Source organism: Salvia hispanica, chromosome 5 (genome assembly GCF_023119035.1).
Source record: "Salvia hispanica cultivar TCC Black 2014 chromosome 5, UniMelb_Shisp_WGS_1.0, whole genome shotgun sequence".
In the NCBI taxonomy this organism is placed as follows: domain Eukaryota; kingdom Viridiplantae; phylum Streptophyta; class Magnoliopsida; order Lamiales; family Lamiaceae; genus Salvia; species Salvia hispanica.
Window position 1 is genome coordinate 25,548,721 of NC_062969.1, and position 26,229 is coordinate 25,574,949.

A 26,229-nucleotide genomic window follows, 5' to 3' on the forward strand; every position below is an offset into this window, starting at 1 on the left:
TGGTCTTTTGCTACTGCTTCGACTTTGGTAAATGCAATTCCCGCACCATGAAATATAATATACGCAAATATATAGTATTTGTTTATTGCAAATGGTGGGCTCTCTGATTCTGCGCTAGGGGGCATGAATTGAGGGGGGTGCTGGTGGCCCCTATTTTTGGCAGCACAGAATGGCGGTGAACTGATCAATACTTTGGGAGGAGAGCGGGAAGAGCTAGATATTGGAGCTCATGCTGGAACTTTGATTTCATTGGGCTGAAACTGAAACCATAGCCCATAGGGGAATTCGATTTTCTTTTTGAGGTGTTCGAGTAATTGATTTATAATTTCATCTTGATTCTCGACTTCTCATCGAAAAGGTCAGTGTTTCTACTTTCTCTCTTGGTTGGGTAGAAATAAATTGAGACTAATTCCTGCTCGAGTTGAGAAGGGTTTTGGAATTTCAACTTGTTGTTTGCTTTCTGAATTAGACGGTTAGTTTGTTTTTGAGCTCAGCATGCAGGTTGATTGATTGTGACTGTGTGATATTGAAATCGTTTGTGTTGCAATTTTTCTTTCGATCATTACCAACTTGAGATAGATAGATATATACTGAGACTTGAAATTAGATGAGTTGATATGCTTATTTCCTAGAGAATCAATTGTTATTCGTTCTAAACTAGAATGATTTTGTGATGTTTTACTCTGCATAGTATAGTCATTTAGTATAAATTCTTGTTCAATTTCCTTAGACTGTATTGCGGAAGTTGATCTCGTTGAGTTTGGTATATTAATTTTAATGGCTCTAGGTCATGAATAGACACTGTATCTGTAGTAGTAGGTTGTATGCACTGTTGAAGATTGAGTCTAAAGTGAGGGTTTGCTGGAAATAACATAGTAGTAACAAATACTCCTAAATGGCTGTGTCTTGTTGTTTTTACAATTTATTGTTTCCTTTTGCTATCAGATAAATATGTCTGCACAGCGTGGCCAGTCTTCGACAAACTCTGCCCGGTCGAGGCATAGTGCTCGGGTAATTGCACAGACGTCCGTGGATGCGAAGCTCCATGCGGACTTTGAAGAATCAGGCAGTTCGTTTGATTATTCGACCTCTGTGCGTGTTACAAACGTGCAGGAGAGGCCCAGGTCTGATAAGGTTACCACGGCTTACCTTCATCAGATACAGAAGGGGAAGCAGATACAGCCATTTGGGTGTCTGTTGGCCCTTGATGAGAAAACATTCCGAGTGATTGCCTATAGTGAAAATGCTCCTGAAATGCTCACAATGGTGAGTCACGCTGTTCCAAGTGTAGGCGACCACCCAGTTCTTGGCATTGGATCTGATATCAGGAGTGTTTTTACTGCTCCGAGTGCTGCAGCATTGCAGAAGGCTTTAGGTTTTGGTGAGGTTTCGCTTCTAAACCCTATTTTGGTTCACTGCAAGACTTCCGGGAAACCGTTTTATGCCATAATCCATAGAGTCACAGGTAGCTTAATTATTGATTTTGAGCCTGTGAAGCCTCATGAGGTCCCTATGACTGCTGCGGGGGCACTGCAGTCGTATAAGCTGGCAGCCAAAGCTATTACGCGTTTGCAATCTTTGCCTAGTGGGAGCATAGAACGACTCTGTGATACCATGGCACAGGAAGTCTTTGAACTCACTGGTTATGACAGGGTGATGATCTATAAGTTTCATGAAGATGATCATGGTGAGGTGTTTACGGAGATCAGGAAGCCTGGCCTCGAACCTTATGTGGGCTTACATTATCCTGCTACGGATATACCTCAAGCTGCTCGGTTTCTGTTTATGAAGAACAAGGTCCGGATGATATGTGATTGTCGAGCTAATCATGTGACAGTGGTTCAGGATGCGAACCTCCCCCTTGAGCTGACATTGTGTGGCTCGACGCTCAGAGCCCCTCACAGTTGCCATTTGCAATACATGGAGAACATGAATTCAATAGCATCTTTGGTAATGTCGATTGTAGTCAACGAGGGTGATGAAGAGGGCTCTGATTCTACACATCCGGAGAAGAGGAAAAGGCTTTGGGGACTGGTGGTTTGCCATCACACAAGCCCCAGATTCGTCCCCTTCCCTCTCCGATATGCTTGTGAGTTTCTTACTCAAGTTTTTGCAATTCATGTTAACAAGGAGTTGGAGCTTGAAAGTCAGATGCTGGAGAAGAACATTCTAAGAACTCAGACGCTCTTGTGTGATATGTTGTTGCGTGATGCACCGTTGGGCATTGTATCCCAGAGCCCCAACGTAATGGATCTTGTCAAATGTGATGGTGCTGCCCTGATGTACAAGAACAAGAAATATAGGCTGGGGCTGACGCCAAGCGACTTTCAGATTCGGGATATAGTTTCGTGGCTTGATGAGTACCACAGGGACTCGACAGGCTTGAGTACGGACAGCTTGTATGATGCTGCTTTTCCAGGTGCTCTGGCCCTAGGTGATGCAATTTGTGGAATGGCAGCTGTTAAGATAACCGACAAGGACTGGCTTTTCTGGTTTAGATCACACACTGCAGCTGAGATTCGTTGGGGAGGCGCAAAGCACGAACCAGATGACAAGGATGATGGTAGGAAGATGCATCCAAGATCGTCGTTCAAGGCATTCCTTGAAGTTGTCAAGACAAGGAGTCTACCATGGAAGGATTATGAGATGGATGCAATCCACTCTTTGCAGCTTATCCTAAGAAACTCTTTCAAGGATGCGGAGAATACGAGTTCATACACCAAGGCTATCCATACACAGCTTAATGACCTTCAAATCGATGGGATACAGGAGCTTGAAGCTGTGACCTCTGAGATGGTTCGACTGATTGAAACTGCCTCAGTGCCTATATTGGCTGTTGATGTAGATGGTATGGTGAATGGCTGGAATACCAAGATCGCAGATTTAACTGGTCTTCCCGTTGAAAAAGCAATTGGCCAGCATTTTCTTTCTCTCCTGGAAGATTCTTCAGCTGATAGAGTGAGTTCCATGTTGGAACTGGCGCTTAAAGGTATGTCATAACTATGTTATTGAAGATAGTATGTGTTGCATTTGCATAAGGTCTGTTACAAGATATAGTTTTTACAATTTTTATGCTAGCTAAATGGTACGATGTGGCACAATTATATGTTAAATTATAGTATTATCACTACTTTAGTAAGTGTAGATGCCAAAGAATTCTCATCTTAAATAAAAAATGAGTAAAACCTACATACTCTGTATAATATGGGTATATCAAAATTGTAAGAATACACACTTTTACCATAGTAACAGAATTATGAACCATTTTTCATTTTGTTCAGGTGAAGAAGAGCGAAACGTGCATTTCGAGATCAAAACGCACGGGGAAAGAAGTGAGTCTGGTCCAGTCAGCTTAGTTGTAAATGCTTGTGCTAGCAGGGATGTGAAGGAGAACGTAGTGGGAGTGTGTTTTATTGCTCAGGACATAACAGCCCAGAAGAGTATGATGGACAAGTTCACAAGAATCGAAGGAGAGTACAAAGCTATCGTTCAAAATCCTAACCCATTGATCCCACCTATATTTGGGACAGATGAGTTTGGCTGGTGTTCCGAGTGGAATGCTGCTATGACTAAAGTATCTGGGTGGACTAGGGACGACGTGATTAATAAAATGCTCATGGGTGAGGTATTTGGGACGAACACAGCTTGCTGCCGTCTCAAGAATCAAGAGGCTTATGTGAACCTTGGGATTGTGCTGAACAACGCGGTGACTGGCCAAGATAATGAAAAAATACCATTTGGGTTTTTTTCAAGGAGTGGAAAGTATGTAGAATGCCTACTGTGTGTTAGCAAGAAGCTCGATGCAGAGGGTGCAGTAACTGGAGTGTTCTGTTTCTTACAGCTGGCTAGTCAAGAGCTACAGCAAGCGCTCCATGTTCAACGCCTATCAGAACAAACTGCATTGAAAAGATTAAAAGTTCTGTCTTACATCAGAAAGGAGATCAGGAATCCTCTTTCTGGGATTATATTTTCGAGGAAGATGATGGAAGGAACTAATCTGGATGATGAGCAGAAAAACCTTCTGCGTACTAGTCTTCACTGCCAGCGCCAGATGAACAAAGTTCTGGACGATACAGATCTTGACCATATAATTGAGGGGTATGTTAGCTAATACATAACCATTAGTGTTTCATCAATTGGATTTGCTTGTTGATATATTTTGAAATGTGTCATTGATACCTTTTCAGGTACTTAGATCTGGAAATGGTGGAGTTTAAGCTGCACGAGGTCTTGATCGCTGCCATTAGTCAAGTGATGATTAAGAGCAATGGGAAGGGTATTACTATAGTTGATGACTTGGCTCCTAACCTCTCTACAGAAACGCTATATGGCGACAGTTTGAGACTTCAGCAGATCCTAGCTGCTTTTCTTCTTATTTCAGTTACTTACACACCAAACGGAGGTCAACTAGGCATTGCTGCCTCCTTGACTAAAGACTCCATAGGAAAAACCATTCAGCTTGGCCATTTGGAGTTCAGGTACAATTTAAACGTGTCGATTCTGCTTCCATGAATAGAGCTGTGTTACTAGGACCATTCCATTTGAGTTTTGATACATTTTGAATTGATTAAATGTCTTGAAATGAATTCTTGGTAATATGGTTGTTGGCATGGCAGGATAACACAGAGCGGCGGAGGAGTGCCCCAACAAGTGCTGAACCAGATGTTTGGGGACGACGTGGATGCATCTGATGAGGGCATCAGCCTCTTTATCAGCAGAAAACTAGTGAAGCTAATGAATGGCGACGTTCAGTATCTGAGGGAAGCTGGAAGATCCACCTTCATAATATCCCTCGAGCTTGCCATTTCTAACAACTCATAAGCTATAGCATGATGTTTTCCTATCAAGTGTTGCATTTCAAGCTTCTGTTTTTATGCCCTCTTGGAAAACCTTTATATAAGCTTAAGTTTCGTTGCCAAATCTAACAACTGTTTCTGGTTCTGTGTGAACTTTATTATGATTGCTTTTTTTTTTTTTCATTTTGACTTATTAGCTTTTGTCTTATCTTGAAAATGGTTAACTTGGATGGATTAGGGCATGTTTGCTGTTTTTCGAAATATATGAAAATTCAAATAAAAATTACTATTACTAGTTAAATTTCTATCAGTATTAGAATTTTTATAAAAATTACTTTACCTTTTAGTTCAATATATAGTACAATATGTTTTATAAAAAAATAATTTGAATAAAAATATTATATGAATTCAAGGTTTTGAGATATTTTTATATAAGAGAGAAAAAAATGATTAGTTCTAATTAATAAAATTCAATTTCGGATGCTAATGCTCCTACGTACATGTCTGTCTTTATGATTCAATGTTATATTTTAGCTAGGATAATGATATCACCCATATAATGACCATAATATAACACTCCATATAAGTCGTGCCATATTTGATGAATGATCGTGAGGATGCACACCGCATACTTCCTTCACAATTGATCATAATCAGTGTAGACTTTAGAGTTAAACTAATAAATGTTGTGGGTGTAACGATTAAGCAAAACGACAAAGATTAGAAAATTCACCAACTTTTTGCTTTACCTAATCATCAAATAATATTTAGAAATAAGGTATTTATCTAATATTACATACTATATGTGTGCTTGCAAAGATACCATGTCATTTTCTTTTCACAATTTATTTTGCTTTAAAATCAAGTCTTTGATCGTTCTTATGTGTCACTTTCGTGGTAGAATCAAATGCAATATTTGCCATTTAAATACACCGAACTTTAATTTCGTAAATACGTAACCTTGAATTTTACTCCATTAGTTAGCATTCTTTAATCTTTTCAAAGAAAGCATTTGTGATTAGAATTTAGATATATATACCAACTCCTAACATTTAGGTTTTAATTGAACTTCATATTATGACATTTCAATATATATTCAAAGATGTGAAAATGAAATTTAAACATTCGAGTGCCTTACTTTTGCAATACGAATGCGTGTTTTGTTTCTTTTTCTTCAATAGTTTTTCATTCGCTCTCTCAAAAACACACACAGAGTTATCTTTTTCTTTTTAGTTTGCAAGCATGGCTGCTGCGGTTATGTATAGAATGATGGCAGCTGTGGCTGTTGTGATGCTTTGCAGCAGAGTATTTGCCGATCCAGACTTGCTTCAAGATATTTGTGTTGCTGATCTCACTTCTGGTACTTATCCATTTTAATCTATTTTATGATTATAATTAAATTCTCAATAATTTCTTATTTAATCTCCAGTCTAATAGTACTCCCTCCGTCCCCTAGTAGATGTCATACAAAAGATGTCACATTTCCTTTTTTGGAAAATGTTATCTCTCACATTAATATAAATATATTATTTTCTCTTTCCACTTAACGCACAAAACAACACCTCCTAAAATCTCGTGTCAATTACATCTACTATGGGACGGAGGGAGTAACATTTATCTACGTCAATGCTGCAATTAAAAACGCACGGAATCATTGGGTTTGTGTCATATAATTTCAGCTTAGGTTCGAGTCAGATTACGATCATTCGTTAAGACTCACATGCCACTAATCCGTTCGAGTCAGATTACGATCAAGATGTCACATTTCCTTTTAATTACTCATCCATTCCTGAAAATTTATCACTTATTTACATTTTCATTCGTTTTTAAAAATTTGTCACCTTCAATTTTACTATTTTTGGTAGTGGACTCTAAATTCCACTAACTTATTTTCCCTCACATTTTATTTAATAGTATATAAAAATAAGACTCACATGCCACTAACTTTTTCAACTCACGTTCTATTACATTTTTTAAAATCCGTGACGGATCAAATGGTGATAAATTATATGGAACGGATGTATTATTTTATTAGTGTTCAAATCATTTCTTCATTTTTTTTCATGCTGCCTCCGTTCAATGATTTGTGACACACTTGATGATTTGTAATATTGCAGTCTAGCATGGTGTCACAGTGTCTTAAGAGTGTTGTTATTTTAACGCACCCCTATATATATATATATATATATGTATATCACCAATGAATTTAAATAATTTAAACAGAAATGAGTTCAATTTCCATCATGCTCTTAATATTCAAATTCTCTTGCCTTAGACTGTACGTTCATTTGTAATTGATCTACAATTTATGGATAAATAAATATAGTCTACAATGAAATGAAAATTTGTTATGTTCTTGTAAACAGAGTTGAAGCTAAACGGATATTCGTGCAAGTCAAACGTGACAGCGGAGGACTTCTTCTCCGGTGGCTTAGCCAAACCCGGCGCCACCAACACCTCCAGCGGGTCAGCCGTCAGCGGCGCCAACGTCCAGAAAATCCCGGGCCTCAACCCACTCGGCGTCTCCCTGGCCCACGCGCCACCGAGGTCGTGTTCGTCCTCAAAGGAGAACTCGACGTCGGCTTCATCACCACCGCCAACGTCCTCATCTCCAAATCCATCAAGGAAGGAGAGATTTTCGTTTTCCCTAAAGGCCTAGTGCACTTCCAGAAGAACAACGGCGACTCCCCCGCCGCCTTCAATAGCCAGCTCCCGGGACGCAGTCCATCGCTGCGACATTGTTCGCTGCCACACCGCCGCTACCGGATAATGTGCTCACCAAGGCGTTTCAGGTTGGCACTAAGGAGGTTGACAAGATTAAGTCCAAGTTTGCACCAAAGAGTTGATAAACTTATTAATTATGGAGTACTTGTGTTTGTGTTTTTGCGTATAATTATTGATTAGTAGTGATAAATAATGTGTAGGTAACATTGACTTTATTAATGTGATAAAAAATTAAGTAATAAAATTCCGTTATATCTAATTTTCTAGCTATTTAATATAGTGCAATTGAGTTATTGGAGTCCATGGAGTCATATTTTATTTTAGGGGTAATTGCTTTTAAAGTCACCAACTTTCTACGAATTCCGGTTTTTCTCACGAACTTTAAAAAGTTCGTGTAATGTCACAAACTTTATTGTCGGTTGTCATTTTCTCATGTCAAGTTTTTCGGTCTGATTCAAATTGTTTGTTTCCTATTAAGACAATGTCCAAATTCTTTTATCTTACTATCATTATCTTCGTCTTTGAAATAGCTTCTTGTGGGTACCTTGTACGCCTCAATCGGAACTCGGATGAAGAAGTTATGACTATTATGATGGTACAAGGTCGCACAAAGGTCGCAGCCTTCATCAAATGGCCATAACTTCTTCATCCGAGTTCCGATTGAGGCGTACAAGGTACCCACGCGAAGCTATTTCAAAGACGAAGATAACGATAGTAAGAAAAAAGAATTTGGACATTGTTTTAATAGGAAACTAACAGTTTGAATCAGACTGGAAAACCTGATATGGGAAAATGACAATCAACAATAAAGTTCATGACATTACACGAACTTTTTAAAGTTTGTGGAAAAAATTGGAATTCATGAAAAGTTGACGACTTTAAAAACAGTTACCCCTTTATTTTATGGAGTACTAGAACTCTAAAAGAATTATTTAAATTATTTTCCTTTATTGGCTTCCTAACAAAGATTCTTCGCACTAGCTTTAAAAAACTACTATGAAGGATTTCACTTGACATTTTCGGGAATATTTGGTGGCACCGGTCAGAAATATTATTATTTATAAAGTTTAAACCGTACTAAAAAGCAATTAACTAGATTAAGTGTAATATTTTAAATCTCTCACAATTCACACGCGACCGGACACAAATTTTAATGTATTCAATCCTCATCACTTGTCAGTTATTAAGAGAACCAAAAGCCTAGATTTTGAAGTCATCTCCAACTCCAACAATATATATGTATATACAGAAATTTGGATCATGAGCGCCAAGGTATGTGACGCAACTCATTTAATTTATAGATGGAAAAGAAGTTAATTTGTTTATATATATATTTACGTATACTATTTCAGGAAATTGAGCTGAGTGTGAGCATTAGCAACCAGAAATGCCGAATTAGAATTCTTAAAGCAGTTGCGAAGCTTACAGGTAGTTGCACAACCGAACTCCACATTAGTATGATTAATGACAAAGGAAATTGCGCAGGTGTGGATGTGCTCAAAGTTGATGCTGAGAAAGGACAGCTAACTGTTGTGGGGAACGTGGATCCCGTCGCCGTAGCGACGGCGATCAGAAAAGCTGGTTATTCGGCCGATATTACAAGCGTTGGACCACCTAAGAAACCCGATCCCAAACCTGTTGATGATCCGAAGAAGCCGCTGCAGCCAACGCCAGTGCCGGACGTGTCTCGTGCCCAATGCCAGCTTGTCGCAGTGACTTACGATACTACCTACGAATACGATAGTGCATTTTGTTCTATTCTCTAAAGATAAGCCAAACATAAACGTATTGTTTAATGATAATTTTCAACATATTTGGTAAAAGTTTGTCTGGCTGTACTCATCAACTCCGCTTGCTTTATTAGTATACTAGTATTAACTAACTCCAAGCGACGTTTTAGCAATTTGCATATAAATAAGTTCCAATAAATATTTGGTGAAGATTTATTCCATTAACTATGATCGGAAGATATAAATCAATGTTTTTAATTGAGTACGTAATAAATTGGTAAAAGTCGAAAATTAACGCAGAAGATTTAAACTAGGGTCATCCATGTTAGGACCGGATCAACTTTTGCCTGTAAAAAGTTCTAGACATACTACTGCTATTAACTTAAATTCAATCACAGCAAAGTGATGTTATAGCACATAAGGTTAATCGTGAAGTTTGCACTGCTAAACTTTTAAATTTTGTGCATGGAGTGCTTTGTGTGCATATCCCACAGGTGGGGGGCTCATGCAGACAACACCCTTAGGCCTGGGATGCTCCAAGCGGGATGCTCCAAGCGGGAGCATCACCGGCTTCATTGCTCGCCGTGGAACTGCAAGAATGCATCTAGCAACCTGTCCACAAGTACCAAAAATCATTTTTAACTGTCTAGATTCATGTATTAAACTTGACCATAAAAGCGCATACGATAAAATGATTAAGCACATATTTTAAGATGCTAAGGTTGAAAATCACTGTCTGTAATAAGTCTCCAAAATGATAAACACCGTCCAACTTGCAGTCACTGTCTATATGATTTCCAATCTCATCCTAAAGCATCTTAAAATATGTGCTTACTGTCAAAAGCGCATACTGACTAAATGATGTCTACTTAAGATCATGTACGACCATATAGACTTGATATGCGCTTTTACCACTGTCATTCTGATATACATGAGTGTCTATATGATACTGTCTATAGGGAAATAATGTCTTTAGTGAACTAATGTAAAGTGGAATGGAAATATGAGTATATATTTGGAACTTCCAGCAAAGGACCAAAATCACAAGAGCTAGCTACAAGACAATCTCTATGTGATAAACCAAATTAGTTCAGGCCAGCAAACAATAGCAAGTCCAACCTATACTAGTAGTCATCTTAATTCTGGCCTGCAAGCAAGATCTTGACAATGCAACAGAAAAAAGGTTGTACCTCCACTTTAGCAGGTAGAGAGATACCAACTGGTTTGGAATGTGATTCTGACCTGTTACAGAAATTTAGTCCAGAAGTGGTAATATATTGAATGTGCTAATTAACATCGTTCTCTTATTCTAGGGACTAATACCAGTTCTGGGGCAACTTGTGCATGGCAGTTCTGGTCTTTTTAATTGCCTAAACATAAAAAATGGATTTACTTAAAAAGTTCATATGTGCTGATGGTAGAGAATTGAAATGGAAAAAGAGCTATGATACAAGAACACATACCTTACTTATTCTGTCTATGTTGAAAGTATTCTCATTTACCAAAAATCTGACCAGACCCTAGACGACAATACAAACAATTCACCATCAAATTTCCATACAGGAAAACAACCAGACAAACTAAAAATTTCACAAAATTAATTACTTCTTCATCTGGATCTGTCCACTTTAGCTCAAGTTTATCATAGTCAGTCAAAACTGATGGTTCCCTAAAGAGCTTTCGCATATCCTGATATGGCCAATCAAATGGTATTTGGTATCTGTACAACATATTCCAAATATTTCAGCAGTATAATAAAAAAAAAAAAAGCTATAATCACAACAAGAAAAAAACCAAAAATTTCCCTGCAGTTTATGCACTTCAATAGCTTTAGAATAATACTCTATAGTCAGCAATTTTAAAATGACACATAATTTCTCTTGGATAATATTGAGTGCACCAATTTACCTACCTTTATTAATAAAAAGAATAAACATACAATTATCAAACGTCGAAAAACTCCTTCCATAAAGCATAGGCAAATGGTATTTGATAATTTCAAGAAATTGCATCCATGAATATGTGACAAGAACAGAGAAAAAACTAAAAGTAACCTCCATTGATTAGTAAACCGAATTTGATGTCATAATATAGATCATTAGCATATTTGCAATCTTAGGATCAACTAATACTTGTAAGAGAAAATTAATGTAAGAGAAAATTTATGATACTATACTTGTAAGAATTATATGAAAAACAAAAAAAAATGGATATGATGGATTGCTGTAAGAATTCATTGTATCCACATCTATACAGGATAGATGGGGAAAATTGAAGTGCTGTAACCAGATAAATGACAATTATAGCTATAAAATCTTTATATCTTGCCATCAATTTATCTTCTGAACCTAAGATAGTTATATGGCTCTTATTGAGTCACAATCACAATAAACTTGACAATGTGCTCAGGATACATCTCTTCGACACAAAATGTTAATAGTTCCTACATCCTTGGAAGAACAGGTTATCTCAAACTTAACTCCCATATAGAAGTGAGATGTGGGATTGGTGAGAAGCAGCAATAATGATTTTTTTCACTTAAATTCATGGAACTAAGAAACCATGATACATATACGGACAAAACAAGCACCTTTCTTTATTTATGTTCTCAAGAATGTGCTCTAGTGAGCCATACTGGCGGATTAATTTCAAAGCAGTTAGCCCTCCAATCCCTGAAGAAAAAGAAGCTTAGGCACTGATGTGAGTGGAAGTATAAACATCACAGTAGAGTACACATACAGAGAACTACATGTAGCTGTAAATTCATCGGAAGCACAAATAAGCCCCCATTACACACCCTTTACAATGAATGAGCGAACCTAACTTTTAGTACATAATTATAGGATGTGTGTGAATATTCTATCCAAATCTACCCACTAGGCCAAAAATATACAACTCTACAAACTCTAGGGACAACCTTTTGTCAAACGAACAAGAAAGATTCTCCACAATTTACAGAGATTTTGATAAAGTGATGAGTAACAATACATATAAAATGAAGTGTTGTTTTATTTGACAAAGTACTGAAAAAAAAGCAAGAAAAAGCAGGAGATCACTCCGGTCAGGCTGTGGAACTATGCCTGAGAGAGAATTGTTCTTCATGCCTACGACAGTTTATTAAGCAATTGTTGTATGATACCCAACCACTATTAATTTCTATTACATGAGCTAGATTTCCATCCTCAATATTAGCATAACTGAGCTTATTGGAAATACCTAGAAAAAATATCAATTGCTCAAAAAGGAAACTGCTAACCCTTCTCTACAATTTTTTGCTTTATATACAGCTCCCTCGACAACGAAAACAGCTGAGAAAGCAACATTACCTTTAATACTCTCACAATAATCACAACCAGAGAGTATGCAAAGATCAATAAACTGATCCATAGTAAGGTTCAATTCTTCCAAAACCTGTCAATTGAAAAAAAACTGGAAGGAGAAAGGAAAAGAAATGGAAACAAAGAGATAGGAAAAGAATAATCACATCAAAAATTTGGCACAACCAGGACAGCATTAATACCTTTGACACTTTAAATTCTACCACAGGGATCCTTTTGGAGGTAGGACACATCAAATGACGGAGAAATCGGGGAGCCCCAAAAGCCAGGGAATCCATATCCTCAGAGGCAACAGCATACACCTTATGTGCAAAAAGAGTTAAGAATTATAAGTTGACGATATACATACAATCATGAAAAACAATATACATACTTTGCCTTCTTTGCAAAGTGCAGCACACTGTGCTTCTGCTTCGCAAGGAGCCTGAGTGATCAAAGAAACTGTTATCATGGAAGTGAAAATTTCTCTTCTAGAAGAAAAGATTACTCAAGAAGCATATTTCATGTAGAGTTACAAAATCATGCTTAGGATCAGCTCAACCACAGACACACCATAAGCCTAAGAAGCTTTTTGCAGTCCTCTACATGAAATATGAAGCATATTTCATGTAGAGCTACGACCTCTATGAAACTAAAGAGTTATGAAATCATTCTTAGGATCACCTCAACCACAGGCACACCCATAAGCCTAAGAAGTTTTTTGCAGTCCTCATAATGCTGATTAGTGGCCTGTATTGACCAAAAATGGAATATCTAAATCAGCTCAAATACTTCATAACTTTGGATAATTAAATAACATGAAAGGCAAAGGAACTATAACGGACAGAATTAAAATATTTGAAATCTCATCAAACAGCATTGAGAATGGAGTAGCCACTTGCTGACTAACTAGATCCACTTATCATTAGCCACTAAGCTATCTAGCTACTCAGCTAATGATTAAGTGGGACTTTCATACTTTGGAGCCTTGTGACATCTTGTGGAAAATTGGATACTTCTGAATGATTTCTCTTAATCTGAGAAACACAGCAACTCTTATAGATGATGCCTCTAAAGGAATATAGCGGTATATGTCCCTTTGCACTTCATGGGACCAGAATGTAGTTTACTGTGATGCCTGGCTTCCATAAAACTAATTTAAACTTTTTTGTTATTACACTAGTGCAACCTTCTGGAAATACTTTCTTCAATCAAGGGAATATATCTCAGTTGCATCAAGGGTCTGGTTGAATTTTTACTATCATTAAAGTGCAAACCTCTGGAATACTTCTTTAAGTCAAGGGCATATGGTTTGGTTGAGTTTTATTAACAAAGCTTTAGGGGAAGGACGGATTAGCAACTCGTTCCTTAACATTTTTCTACTTCTAAACTACCTATTCAAATGGGATATAATGGGGTGTCATATTTCTTATGGCAGAGCAGGTATTATTAGAGAACATTTATGCAAAAGAAGATGCTACTGTCATAAACTCACTTTTACTGTTCTTTTGCTATATTTTTCGACATCCTCCTTGTTGCCTTCCTGCAATGACACAAAGTATTCTGCAGTTATAAACTATGAAATGCAAAAGGTGACACTGTGATAGGGATTGTCAAAAGTGACACGAGTGATAAAGTGGGGGAATAAGAGGAAGTTTTAGGTATCAAGACTACCTTCAGTGCATCATTTAGGTCATTGGTAGCATCAGCCCTTTTTAATACTCTGTATTTGGAATATTAACATCTTAATATGCATTAATCTAACAATTAATGGAAGTTCAAACTGTGAAACAGGGAATGGTACAAAAAACCTCTTTGCAAGCTCTTCTTTCTTCAAATCAGGAGGTGTACCATCAAAAACATAGCTACCATCATGAAGATCAATATTTTATGAAGAAACTCAAAAAACTTTGCAACGTGACATGACCAAAGTGAGAAAACATACACAGGCTTGATTCCAGCTTCCAAAAGTCGGATTGTCCTTGTCAACATCCCTTGTAAATGACTAAGGAAATATCAATTACTGATTTACCAGCAGTACCAGTGTCTATATTCACTTGGAATAATTGTGATATTCAGAGTAAAATGTAATTTAAGAGAAAAAATGACGTAGAAGTAAACATTTAGCCAGCCTCCTCGAGCATTCAAAATTCAGAATCATGAAGGGGCAGTTTTACATAAACCAGCACAACTGCTATCCAATTCAATAATTTCATTTTCCGTTTGTATTGTGTATTTGAAATACATAAGGATTTAGACGATTAAAACTTGCTTTTCTCTAGACTAGAGAGTCGGAATACCTTGTGACTTCGCCAGCTTCATTAGTAAGTGTTTGAGTACCGCGTCTTCCAACAGCAATCTGCAAATACAAATCACCAAATCCATCGAATACAATTCTTATTGCCCAGATTCTCTCTGCAACTTATTATAACTGCGCGCTCAGCATTTCTTACTTGTTTTAAGCGTCTAATTAGTAATTTAAATTGTTCTACAAACATACAGTATACACCAAAATACCAAAAACTATAGAGCAATTTGTGAGCAAGTGATACGAAATTTATCCTTTAAACAGGATATGATATACTCCATGCTTACAAGGAATTGGTATATGCTCATGCTAGCATCAATTGCAATTTCCCGGCCAAAGTAGGTTTCGAAATTCTGCTCTTTCATGGCGTTGGGCGCATTATCCGCCAACAGCTTCGTCAACCCCTGCGATATCCGTAAAGAAGTAAGTTTAGAGTTTGCTCAATCGAAGGAAACTTGAAAACAAGCGATATAGATACCTTTATCCCCATTTGAATTGCGCAAAACCGAAAAACAGTGATGTGGAGTTGTATACTCTTCTTGCCGTTGGGTAACGGAAGTACTTTGAAATCCCTCAACATTTTATTATTATTATTATTATTATTATTATTATTATTATTATTATTATTAATTTATCCTTCAAAATTAGCCGTCAATGTCCAATTTCATGACCACCCCATTTGATTTCAGAGATTTTGAAGATTAAACGATACTCCATATTTTTGAACTAAAATCATATTATATTCATTTGTTTATGATCATATTTATTCATAAAATCACTTCAATGTCACCGACTTTTTTAGAACATAAAATAAACTAGTAATTTAGGATCCGAAATTATCAAAAATAATATCTTGGATCAAGTAAAATAATCATTATTTAAAATAAGAAAAAGGATTTATAAATTAATAAGACTTGGGCTCGACTTATGTTCCTTAATTACGATTTATGCCAGTAATAAGACAGGCTCACAGCTTTTTCATTCAGCTAAAAGCCCAACCCCTTGGGAAGCATTATATAAAATAATTCTCAGCCCATAACATCTTATAATCACTGCCCTAAACAAATTTTCGTTTTTCTTCTGAGCAAAACAAAATACCACTACCAGAAGTAGTTTTCTGACTACAACCCAACTCAAGTCCACTAAAAAAATTAACAATGACTATTTCACATTTTCAAACAGCGATAAACTTATTAGAGGTTGGTTGATTTATAATTAAATGTGTGATATTATTAGAGGTTGGTTAATCGGTCGATTTGGTTGTGTTCGAACCTAAACTTTTGTTACCAACTAAAATACAACATAAATCGGAACCAACTCGTAAGAAATTGGTTAGATAAATAGCAGAGCAGTTATTCAATTAAATTAATTAACTGATTTAAATTGTAAATTTTAAATTTAACACTAAATGTTAAAATTGAACTCATTATAGAGCCCATGGGCCTTTTGGAACCACTAGACACCACAAGAATATGGGATGAAGGAGTGAAAAAGAAAATAAAATGTTTATTTAGCAAAAAGTGAAAAAGGTTTATTCAACGATGCCAATGATGAATTTGGTGCTTAGTTTTTCAGGAGACAAAGTACGCTTGAAGTTGTGCTCAAGGTGGTGCAACATTTTTTGCTAAAAGTCCCTCATTTTCATCGTATAGATTCTCATTCTCTAAAAGTTGATTAACCCGTAAAATAAATTTTAAAACTGAAAATATACTTGGATGTATGAAAAGCCAAAATCAAGAATTGATCATAGGCCCTTTGTCCATTACCAATAATTATGGTCGTGGGGTAGTGATAAAATGCAAACTTATATATTGTACAAACTCAAAACTCCTCAACACAACTTCAACACTGTTTCAATACAATATCAACATATAGTGTAAAATTTCAAGATTTTAATGTCAACATAGTATCAACACAATATCAACACAAGCATCAATCATTGACTACCGTTGAAATTCTGTTGACATTTTCATGTTGATGCTTTTTGTGATCTGTTGACATTTTTCAGTGGTCCAAATTATAGTTTTGAGTTTGTATAATATTTAGAGTTTTCATTTGATCACATTCCCATGGTTGTGAATGACACGTGTCAATGCAAAATTAGTAAAGTAATAAAGCGATAAAAAATGTAATTAGAATATTATTAATTGGGAATAAATCTAACACCATCATAGATAGAAGGTTGTTAATTTTTGTAGATAACTCAAAAATATATGAGTATTAATTATGGATGGATAGAGTATTAATTTTGAATATTACTCATTAGATTTATTTGGAAGTAATGTTGGTACAAATACATAACTTATTTTCGAAATTGCATTAAAATTGGATATGACCGCATGATAAGAGCATCAGAAGGGGAAAGGCCAAGGCGGTCGGCGGAATCATCGCAGCCCGGGGTGACGACACCCCTGGCCGGAGGAAGTGGGCGGAGGATGATTACGCCCCGGGGTGGCCAGGGGGTGGTTGGAGGTGTGTGACGATCCGGCTGGTTGTGAACAACCCAGTGGATCGTCAGCTATGTGGGCGAAGATCGGGAGAGCATTTGCCTATAGGAGAGCCTTTGCACGCCGCGGGAGGGACTTCAGCGGGGAGGAGGTCGAGGAAGGGGGTGGGGAGCGCACCGGGGCCGCGGTGGAGCCGTGCCACCGGAATTTGTACGCCAACGGCCCACTCCGTCGGCTCGGGAGTGGGCGGGGAATGAGGGAAGGCATGGGAGGATCATTGCGAGTCGGTTCCCCGTGGCGGGGCAGTATAAAGGAGTTCACAGTTCTTTTGGGAGTGCTATCTTGTTATTTGAAGGACTCCCAGGAAGTTCCGGGCGAAGTGCGCGGCGGCTGGGTGGCCGAAGAAGAACTATAGCGGCGATTACATCGGCAGTTAGCGGCGGATCCCACGACCTCCGCCCGGATGCTGTGGAGTTTCCAACCCCTCCATCCTTTGTTCGTCGCCCTCGCTCGGTTGGCCAAAAGCGGGCGCAGCGGGCAGCGAGGGGCGGATCCCCCCTATCGCCCCGCGAGGTCCAGTCCTCCGCCCTCCCACCCGCCCCACTCGAGTACACTCTCCATTTGCGTAACCATACGCGGGATCAGATGTACAAGGTCTTCCAAGAGTGGAAGACCGCCACTGACCCCATGGAGAAGATGTTTCTTCACGAGATGCTCGAGAGCATGCGGGTTGATTTGGAAATCGCGAGGGCACGGCTAGCGAGTTCCGACGTGGGCTCAGAATACCACGGGCAGCGGCGCGGCGGCAGCGGCGACGGCGGGACGACGGCGATAAGGAGTAGAGAGTGGCGGGGCTCGTGTGTTGAAGCCCTTTTTTTTAAAAAAAAAAATCATGTACTTTTTTTTTAAAAATCTTTGTACTTTTTTTTAATGGAATAGATTAATTTTCCCGTATATGTGATTTAATTCCGTATTTTAATCGTAATTTTAATTCCGTAAATGTAGTATATTTTGAATTATTTTTACTGCGGCTGGCCTATGACTGATGTGGCAAGTGGATTTTTTAGTGTTGCTGACGTGGTAGGGGAGAAAATGGCTGGCCTATTGCTCGCCTAAGCATTGCTCTAATATATGAAATTTTAACTTTATAACGCGGTAAAGTTCCTCCATAATAAAAGCTGACATGGATGGCGTAATTGCCTACCTTGACTTGATTTGTGAAATGGTGATAAGTTGTCGTATCACATTGCAGATGTTTTATTGTATATTGGGAAAAGAAATTCTAACATGAATGTTAGCGTAACTTTTGAAGAATTTCAGTTTGGTAATTTCAATAAAATTTTAATAAATTGAAAATTGACATATCAAACGTCATATACAATGTCTTGACTCATTAGTTTTCTGTATAGACTCAAGCAGGCAAGTGTCTTGACTCTTGGATTGAACATTTCAGAAATGATAATAATATGTGTTTAGAGGTCTTATAATTGAACCTTTGAATGTAAATTTAGCCACATATCTTTGAATTTTGATGACACGTGTATTAAACTTTGACATGCTATTAAATTTAAATATTTTAATTATTAAAAACATTTCTATAATATAAAAATACATTAAATTATAAAAACTGCATAATTAAATCCTAAAAAATAAAAATTACATAATTAAAATCCTAAAAAATAAAAATACATAATTAAAATCTTAGAAATAAAAATATATAATTAAAATCCTAGAAAATAAAAAAATACATAATTAAAATCTAAAAAATACCCCCGTGGAAGACTAGTCTTCTATCCCCAATGTTCTTTTAACGGATACTCCATCCGTCCCACATAATTTTACCCAGTATTGCATTTTGGGCCGTCCCACATAATTTTACCCAATATTCCATTTTGGGTCGTCCCACATAATTTTACCCATTTCACTTTTACCATTTTTTATAGTGGACCACATATTCCACCAACTCATTCCTACTCACATTTTATTATAAAACTAATACTTTAAAAGTAGGACCCACATCCCACCAACTATTTCAACTCACTTTCCATTACATTTCTTAAAACCCGTGCCGGGTCAAAGTGTGTAAAATTATGTGAGACGGAGGGGGTATAATTTATTGGGAAGTGGAAAAATATTTTTTTATTTAAAAATGTTTTCTTTTTAATTTATTTCGAATTTAAAAAAAAATAAAAATTTACCAACGGCATAGCCGTTGGCCAATCGAGAGATGCCACGTAAGGCAGCTCAGCGGCACGGACGTGCTCTTATTTAAGAGCAGCACCGTGCCGCTGGCACGGACGGACAAGAGACCGTCGCGGATGCTCTTATAATTGAACCTTTGAATGTAAATTTGGCCACATATCTTTGAATTTTGATGACAGGTGTATTAAACTTTGACGTGCTATCAAATTTAATTGGTGATATTTATGATTTTGTAGATTACCGTCTCATTTTTTAACTTCTCTCATATTCCGAACAACACAATTTCATTATAAACTACTTCATTTATATGATTTTATTGCATTTTTCATTTTAAAATGTAAATTTAGAATTGATTATTTTTTTAATAATTAAATTAGTATTTTAAGTGTAATAAGAAATCACTTAATAAAGGAGCACTTAATAAACTCTAATATAATAATTAAATACTATTATTCTAACTTAAAATATAAATGGTGGAAGTAGTTTCAGACCGGCCGAAATAGAAAAATGCGAGCAACATAAGACATGAAGTGTATTAAGTATAGTGAAAAAATCTCCTATACACTCTTGGATTGGATTGAAAATGTAATGTTTTTTGTGATTCCTCATTTTTCAAAACATTAATTGTTCAATTTCATAAGATACCTAGATTCTTGTGGTTCATTTCCATAAAAACACCTAGATGGCTAGATTCGTGTTCTAACCACTTGAATTGTGGTCTATACAACTTATTGCATTAATAATTGATATGTTAGGATATTTATAATAGAGATGTCTTGTGAGTAGATTGACTACCTAAATGCTTCTAGTTGCAATTCTATACCCCTCCACTTTCTTGTCGAATAGTATAAGGATCCGTTTTTACATGAAATTAATATGAAAGTTTTGCAATGTATATGCTTCTTTGACATAAGTATAATAAGTTTACCTTGGGAATATGATATAAATCATTTTTATTATAGATTGAATCATGACAGATTTTTTGTTTTTTCTGAAGAGTGGAAATAAAATCTGCTGGGTTTTCAATTTTACTGTCTTGTCTTATAGAAGGAAAATGCAAACTTTTGACCAAATTGAAAATAATGCATCACAAATTTAAGACTACTACTATATTGATTGCGAATACATATTGAATATCATTATTCAAAAATAGAATTCTGATTTATGTTGTGAATGAATATAAATTCACTTATATACACACTACAAGATTTCTAAACTTTGAACAGAGTTGAAATTAACAAAACAATTTTAATTATTAATTATAGCAGTATATTTATTTATTAAATTGCTCCACACTACTATATTTGCAAATATGCATATGTTTGAAAAAGATGTGTTGATTTTTTTCAATTAAATGTATGAATTATTGAAAATATAATTTATTTATGAACATGGTTGCATACAAATTGCCACTAATATGATACATGATGTAAGTTTCCCATAACATTCGTACTTAATAAGCATAAAAGAAATTACTACCATGGATTCATTAATAAAATTATTTGTATTTGCTTTGGCTATTTGGTTGGCCACTATTCTCATGATTAAATTTACTTTTATATTTTTATTTGCTTTGGCTATTTGGTTGGCCACTATATATTCTCATGATTAAATTTACTTTTATTTATGAACATTATATTTTTCCTTTCAACGAATTGAGGCCACACATATTACTTATATATAAAAAAAATTCGTTTCCCTTAATTATGCGAAGGGTGATTGCGTAAAATAAAAAATAGTAGTATTACTACCTAAAAAATTTAGACAAATCCTTTAAATTACGCGCTAATATCACAAGTTCTTAAACACAAATATGTGAATCTTGATATAGAATTAAGATGTTTTGGGTTTAGTTATAGTTGGGTAAAATATAGTCTCGTAATGATATGGATGTGTGAATGAAATAATTGAATGTATTTTGACAATGAGATGTGGTGATAAAGATAAGACACGCACACGAGCTTGACCACGAAATTGTGTCGTGTAGCTTTGTAGCTAAATTGGACGCTTTAATCACTTTACACTCTAATTTGTGTATACCAAAATCGACATCCCATGTAGGTAGGGTGCCCTCTATATTCAAATTATGTTATTTCCTCTCTAAAGTTTGACCCCTCAAGAACCACTTCCTCCTAATTTCTGGATAAGCCCACCAATTATTCTCTTTTATAGTAGGACTATAAAAAAAATGCCATCTTACTCTCTTTATTCACCTCATCAAAATTAAATCATGAATATTGGTCGATTTTGAACATGCAATATTGGGCAGTGATAAAATGCAAACTCATATATTGTACAAACTCAAAACTATGATCTGGACCGTTAAAAAATATCAACAGATGACAAAATAGTAGCAACAAAAAATGTCAACACAACATCAATCGTTGACACTGTGTTAACATTTTATATTGCTACTATTTTGTCATCTGTTGACATTTTCTAACGTTCCAGATTATAATTTGAAGTTTGTACAATATTTAGAGTTTTTTACATCCCCACTTTTATATATATAGTTACAAAACTATGACGATTCTTATTTACAATTCACATGATCAACCGATTTATAGACGTTAATTAGGAGAAACTTTACTTGTCCAAGTTTTTTCATTAATTCCAATCAAATTAATGGAGTATTAATTTGACTTGCATAGCATATGACTTATTACCAACTACTCCTTTTGTTTTAAGAGTTTGAAAACCCTACATTGAGTGTATAACAATAAGTATTATGTATATAGATTAAAAAAAAAATAATAAGTACTCTCTTGTGTTTGGATCGAATGTGAATGAAATTGCGATTTTAGGAAAAATCAAAAGAGGACTAAGTTTTTTAATTTGTATTTAAAAAATTGGGGAAAAAATAGAAAACACATAAAATTTATCTATTTACCGACAAATACTTTAAAAAAGATTATTGAAATTAACAATAAATGATGTACAAATACGTACTATATAGCTAATTATAGCCCATCAGAATGACTAGTTTCCGACCAATATTTTCAGACATACAACTTGGTTCACTTTAATTGACAATTTTCAACGTAACAACCTTAGGCAATTATGCATATCATAAATTTTAAAATGTAGTCGTTTTAATATCGAGACAATGAACTAGAAGTCGAGAATGCATGTGATGTGATATTGATAATGACATTCTAAAACTGTATGACTTGTACGAATTAAGTTATTGTGTTATCTGTGGCAGCTAAGCATTTTATTTTTATCATAAACGACTGAAAATTTGATATCGCTGGAAATTAGTGATGGATAATATAAAGTTTTTATATATACCTAAACCAGATATCATCAACTATAACCACCAATATTTTTTTTGCCTGCAACTTTTTCCTGTCTAAATAAAATGTCAACTATCGATTGTCTTTGCACTAATTTTTCAATAATTGCTAAAAATATCATAACTATCAATCATCAGTCATCCTAAAGTTCACAAGCACTATCAAAGTATCAATATAATAATACTCACATTGGAAGATTATGTTCTGTTAATACTACAAAAAAAGTTTTCCATATCCAAAATATTGTGGGCTTGATCTATGAATAACAGTCGATAAATCCTGAAAATCTCAAAAATAGGAAGTGATCGCTAATGCATAGGCACAAATAGCGATATATTTCTACTTCTAGAGTAGAGGGGAATATGAATTAATTGAAGCACACAAGAAAGAGTGGAACGCCAAAAGTATATATGCAGATATGAGACTGGATATTCGAGCGTACTTAACACATTTGATAGCACTAACAAAATGCATATTCTTTTCTAGCTTCTATCACATAAAAACTCCAAGGTTAAACGTGCTTAACATGGACAATTCTAAGATGCATGGCCGTCTTGGATGTTTTGCAGGGAACGTGTGAATGAGAACAAATCATACTAAAACAACTTAGGTTAGTTCATGGAACAACGGTCAGTCTGTTCATTACACGGACAACTACCTTCGTCTTAGGACTTTCTAGGAAAACTTTTTATTGATGTAATATCGTCATCTGAAGCCACCGATGACTCTATCCATTAGTAATCTCTTCTTCTCAACGACAACCACAAACACGACCCTCTTCTAGAATTTGTGGACGGAATGTGTTGTTAAAGTTTTATCATTATTATTTCGTTCGTTTACCCGACATCCTTTTTCACTAAACCGTCTAAAGAATGTATCTTGACAATGAAGCCAAGAAACATCTATATAGTTTCATGATAGAAGTGATTTTTTTATTTGTACCACATAAACAAGTTCATCATCCCAACATATATACCCTTACATTTGAGATTAGATATGATAAAAATCATTCTCGGTGTAGTATATTACAAAAACGTACTTTTTAAAATCCACAACACTTTTAATAATATTTTTATAAAAATGTAAATCATACAAAGATCGCGATCGTCTAACTAGTTCCTACACACTATTCTTTTAACGTACATCAAATAATTACTCACTAATTAAATAGCAATGAAGGATCAATTAAGCAATAATGATGACTCAATTAGCCATGTAAGTAAGTGCTCACGAGGAGGCAATGCATATATATTCCATGTTTTTTAAATATAGTTTACATATGGAAATGAATGTTGAGAATAATTGAAATTGTCCATTTGCTTAGGATATAATTTAATGGGGACCTTAGAGATTTAATATATGAAGTGAAAAGAAAGTTGTTCCACATACCACCAATTACCTTTTAATTATGTGATGGCGTAATTTCAAAAAGATGTCTGTGGTAGGGTATGGATCCCAGTTTCCAGCCAAATGCAATTAATTTGAATATTAGGCTGCACTTTTGCTAAATTTCAATTATTATTTTTTTATTTTATTTTTTTTTGTGAAGCTCAAACACAAATATCTTTGACAACATCTAAAAGATCATGATGAGTAGGGTGAAACAAAGGTTGAGAATAAGCATCAACAATCATTTTCCACATGTGCTTGAGTTTGTCGTCAAAAACTAATCCTTTGACAGTAAAATGCAGTGTCCACAAACGACTATGTAGCACAAAATGCGGTAATTTCTAGCTTCCTAAAGGAGATGTTGCTAATATAGATTGTCCATGCCAATTCTCCATGAAATAATTGATATAGAAAATCATTTTTCAATGTCTTGAAGATGGGTTATTATGAGCAAACTAGATCGTTCCAAAGTAATGCAATTGGCACTCCATCGATTGCATACTTTGCAGGTGGTGATTATGTTACTAATAATTTTGTGGAGGAACATAACCATTCTATGATTCAAGAGTCCTGTTAAACAATGTACTCCGTATAAATTTAAATACGGAGTATTAAATTCGGCAAGGCGCATAAGAAGTCTGTATGGGATAGTAATACAGTACAGTATATTAGTCCAACTATGACTGGTTTGACAAAATTGGTAAGATAGATAACTCATACTCCCGTTGGTTTCGTAAAAATATGTGCACTTTCTATTTCCGCCTGCCCCATAAAAATATAAACATTTCCATTTATAGAAAGTTATCATAATTTATTAGGCTTATGCATCAAGTTATTTACAACTTATACCACCGCTAAAACACTAATAATAATAGGGTCACACTATGCACTAAAACTATTTAACTACCCTTCTACTCCTTAATTTTCTTTTACTTTACTAATTTTGTCTTAATTCTCGTATCATATCAAATGCCCATATTTTTCCTACCAAATTAGTAATATTGTATTGCATAATACTTAAAACTCATACTACGTACTAATATTGTATTGGTGTAGTATTTTGCAAAATTAATCTTATATTGTCCACAATTTCCAGATTTAAGGCTTGGTTTCATATTTTGGAATTGAAGCCTTTAATTCTATATTCAGTGTTTGGTATTTAGATTTAGAATTTGAATTGAATTACGATTCTAATTCATCCAAATTCCACAATTTGAATTTTATATCCAAAGCAAATAATTAAAATTGCCCAAATTCACACACCACATAAAAACAGTACACTTGCACATATACACTTCCAAAATACACATATCAAACACATACTACCCACACACATTGCAGTGCACACACCTACACACAATTCCCACATACAATGTGCACAAACACACATATATACACTGCCCACACACGTTATAAATTCTTTTATATACAATTTCATAGAATTCTAATTTTATTTTCATAAATTCTAATTTAAATTTCGTGTCCAGGACCAGACGGATCATCCAAAATCATTTCTCCCAGAAATTAATTAAAATATCATATAGCAGTCGGTAAAAAAAATAAAGTGTTGGTTGTTATAGGTAAAATCGCAGTAAAGAAGTAGAGTACAAATTTGCACTTACCTTTTACTTCTACAATATGTATTGGTCAGAAAAAGGGTGGAAATGCAGAAATAATTACCAACTTTCACCTTTATACTGTGTGATGTGATTTGATGTTATAGTATGCACGTATGCGGCTAAGGAGATAGATGATTTAGAGTTGGTAAAACACATCTTTCTATCCAATATTTTGCCATGTTACTATGTGAATGGATTTGTATGTTGATTACTGACCAGACTCACAAATTTCAAATCTAGGATCCAAAGGCATCATCTTGTTAATAATTTAGGTGTCTCTCTTCTTTGCTTTGTGAACTGTGCCCATACCCCTCCTTTCCCCCTACCCCACTTTCCACTAATTCCTTTGTGAAAGTGAAGCAAGAGAAGAAACTTAGCTGCCATCCCAATGTGTCCTAATC

At 35.5% G+C, this 26,229-nt stretch overlaps 3 protein-coding genes and 1 pseudogene across 4 annotated transcripts; 3 read left to right on the forward strand and 1 right to left on the reverse strand.

Annotated features, from left to right (window-relative positions):
• Positions 1–4,941, forward strand: LOC125187875 (phytochrome A). The gene is made up of 5 exons (XM_048084519.1): positions 1–358; positions 946–2,989; positions 3,282–4,098; positions 4,188–4,478; positions 4,617–4,941. Exons 2-5 carry the CDS (start codon positions 952–954, stop codon positions 4,819–4,821), a joined length of 3,351 nt encoding a protein of 1,116 aa, XP_047940476.1. The 5' UTR covers positions 1–358; positions 946–951; the 3' UTR covers positions 4,822–4,941.
• Positions 4,942–5,876: 935 nt separating this feature from the next.
• On the forward strand, positions 5,877–7,772 carry LOC125190738 (annotated as a pseudogene).
• Positions 7,773–8,699: 927 nt separating this feature from the next.
• LOC125186401 (heavy metal-associated isoprenylated plant protein 2) lies at positions 8,700–9,338 on the forward strand. 2 transcript variants are annotated; one of them, XM_048082759.1, is made up of 3 exons: positions 8,700–8,792; positions 8,873–8,951; positions 9,006–9,338. In XM_048082759.1, the coding sequence occupies exons 1-3, from the start codon at positions 8,781–8,783 to the stop codon at positions 9,284–9,286; spliced, it is 372 nt and encodes a 123-aa protein (XP_047938716.1). In that variant the 5' UTR covers positions 8,700–8,780; the 3' UTR covers positions 9,287–9,338. The 2 variants fall into 2 exon arrangements, with proteins under 2 accessions (XP_047938716.1, XP_047938717.1); XM_048082760.1 differs by having other exon boundaries at positions 8,873–8,948.
• A 216-nt stretch (positions 9,339–9,554) lies between these two features.
• Positions 9,555–15,425, reverse strand: LOC125186475 (flap endonuclease 1-like). The gene is made up of 17 exons (XM_048082846.1): positions 15,354–15,425; positions 15,163–15,279; positions 14,868–14,926; positions 14,513–14,572; positions 14,379–14,432; positions 14,242–14,290; positions 14,063–14,110; positions 13,252–13,317; positions 12,962–13,012; positions 12,771–12,890; positions 12,577–12,661; positions 11,841–11,922; positions 10,856–10,970; positions 10,714–10,770; positions 10,574–10,620; positions 10,441–10,492; positions 9,555–9,862 (listed from the first exon to the last, which is right to left on the reverse strand). Exons 1-17 carry the CDS (start codon positions 15,363–15,365, stop codon positions 9,695–9,697), a joined length of 1,242 nt encoding a protein of 413 aa, XP_047938803.1. The 5' UTR covers positions 15,366–15,425; the 3' UTR covers positions 9,555–9,694.
• Positions 15,426–26,229: the final 10,804 nt, after the last annotated feature.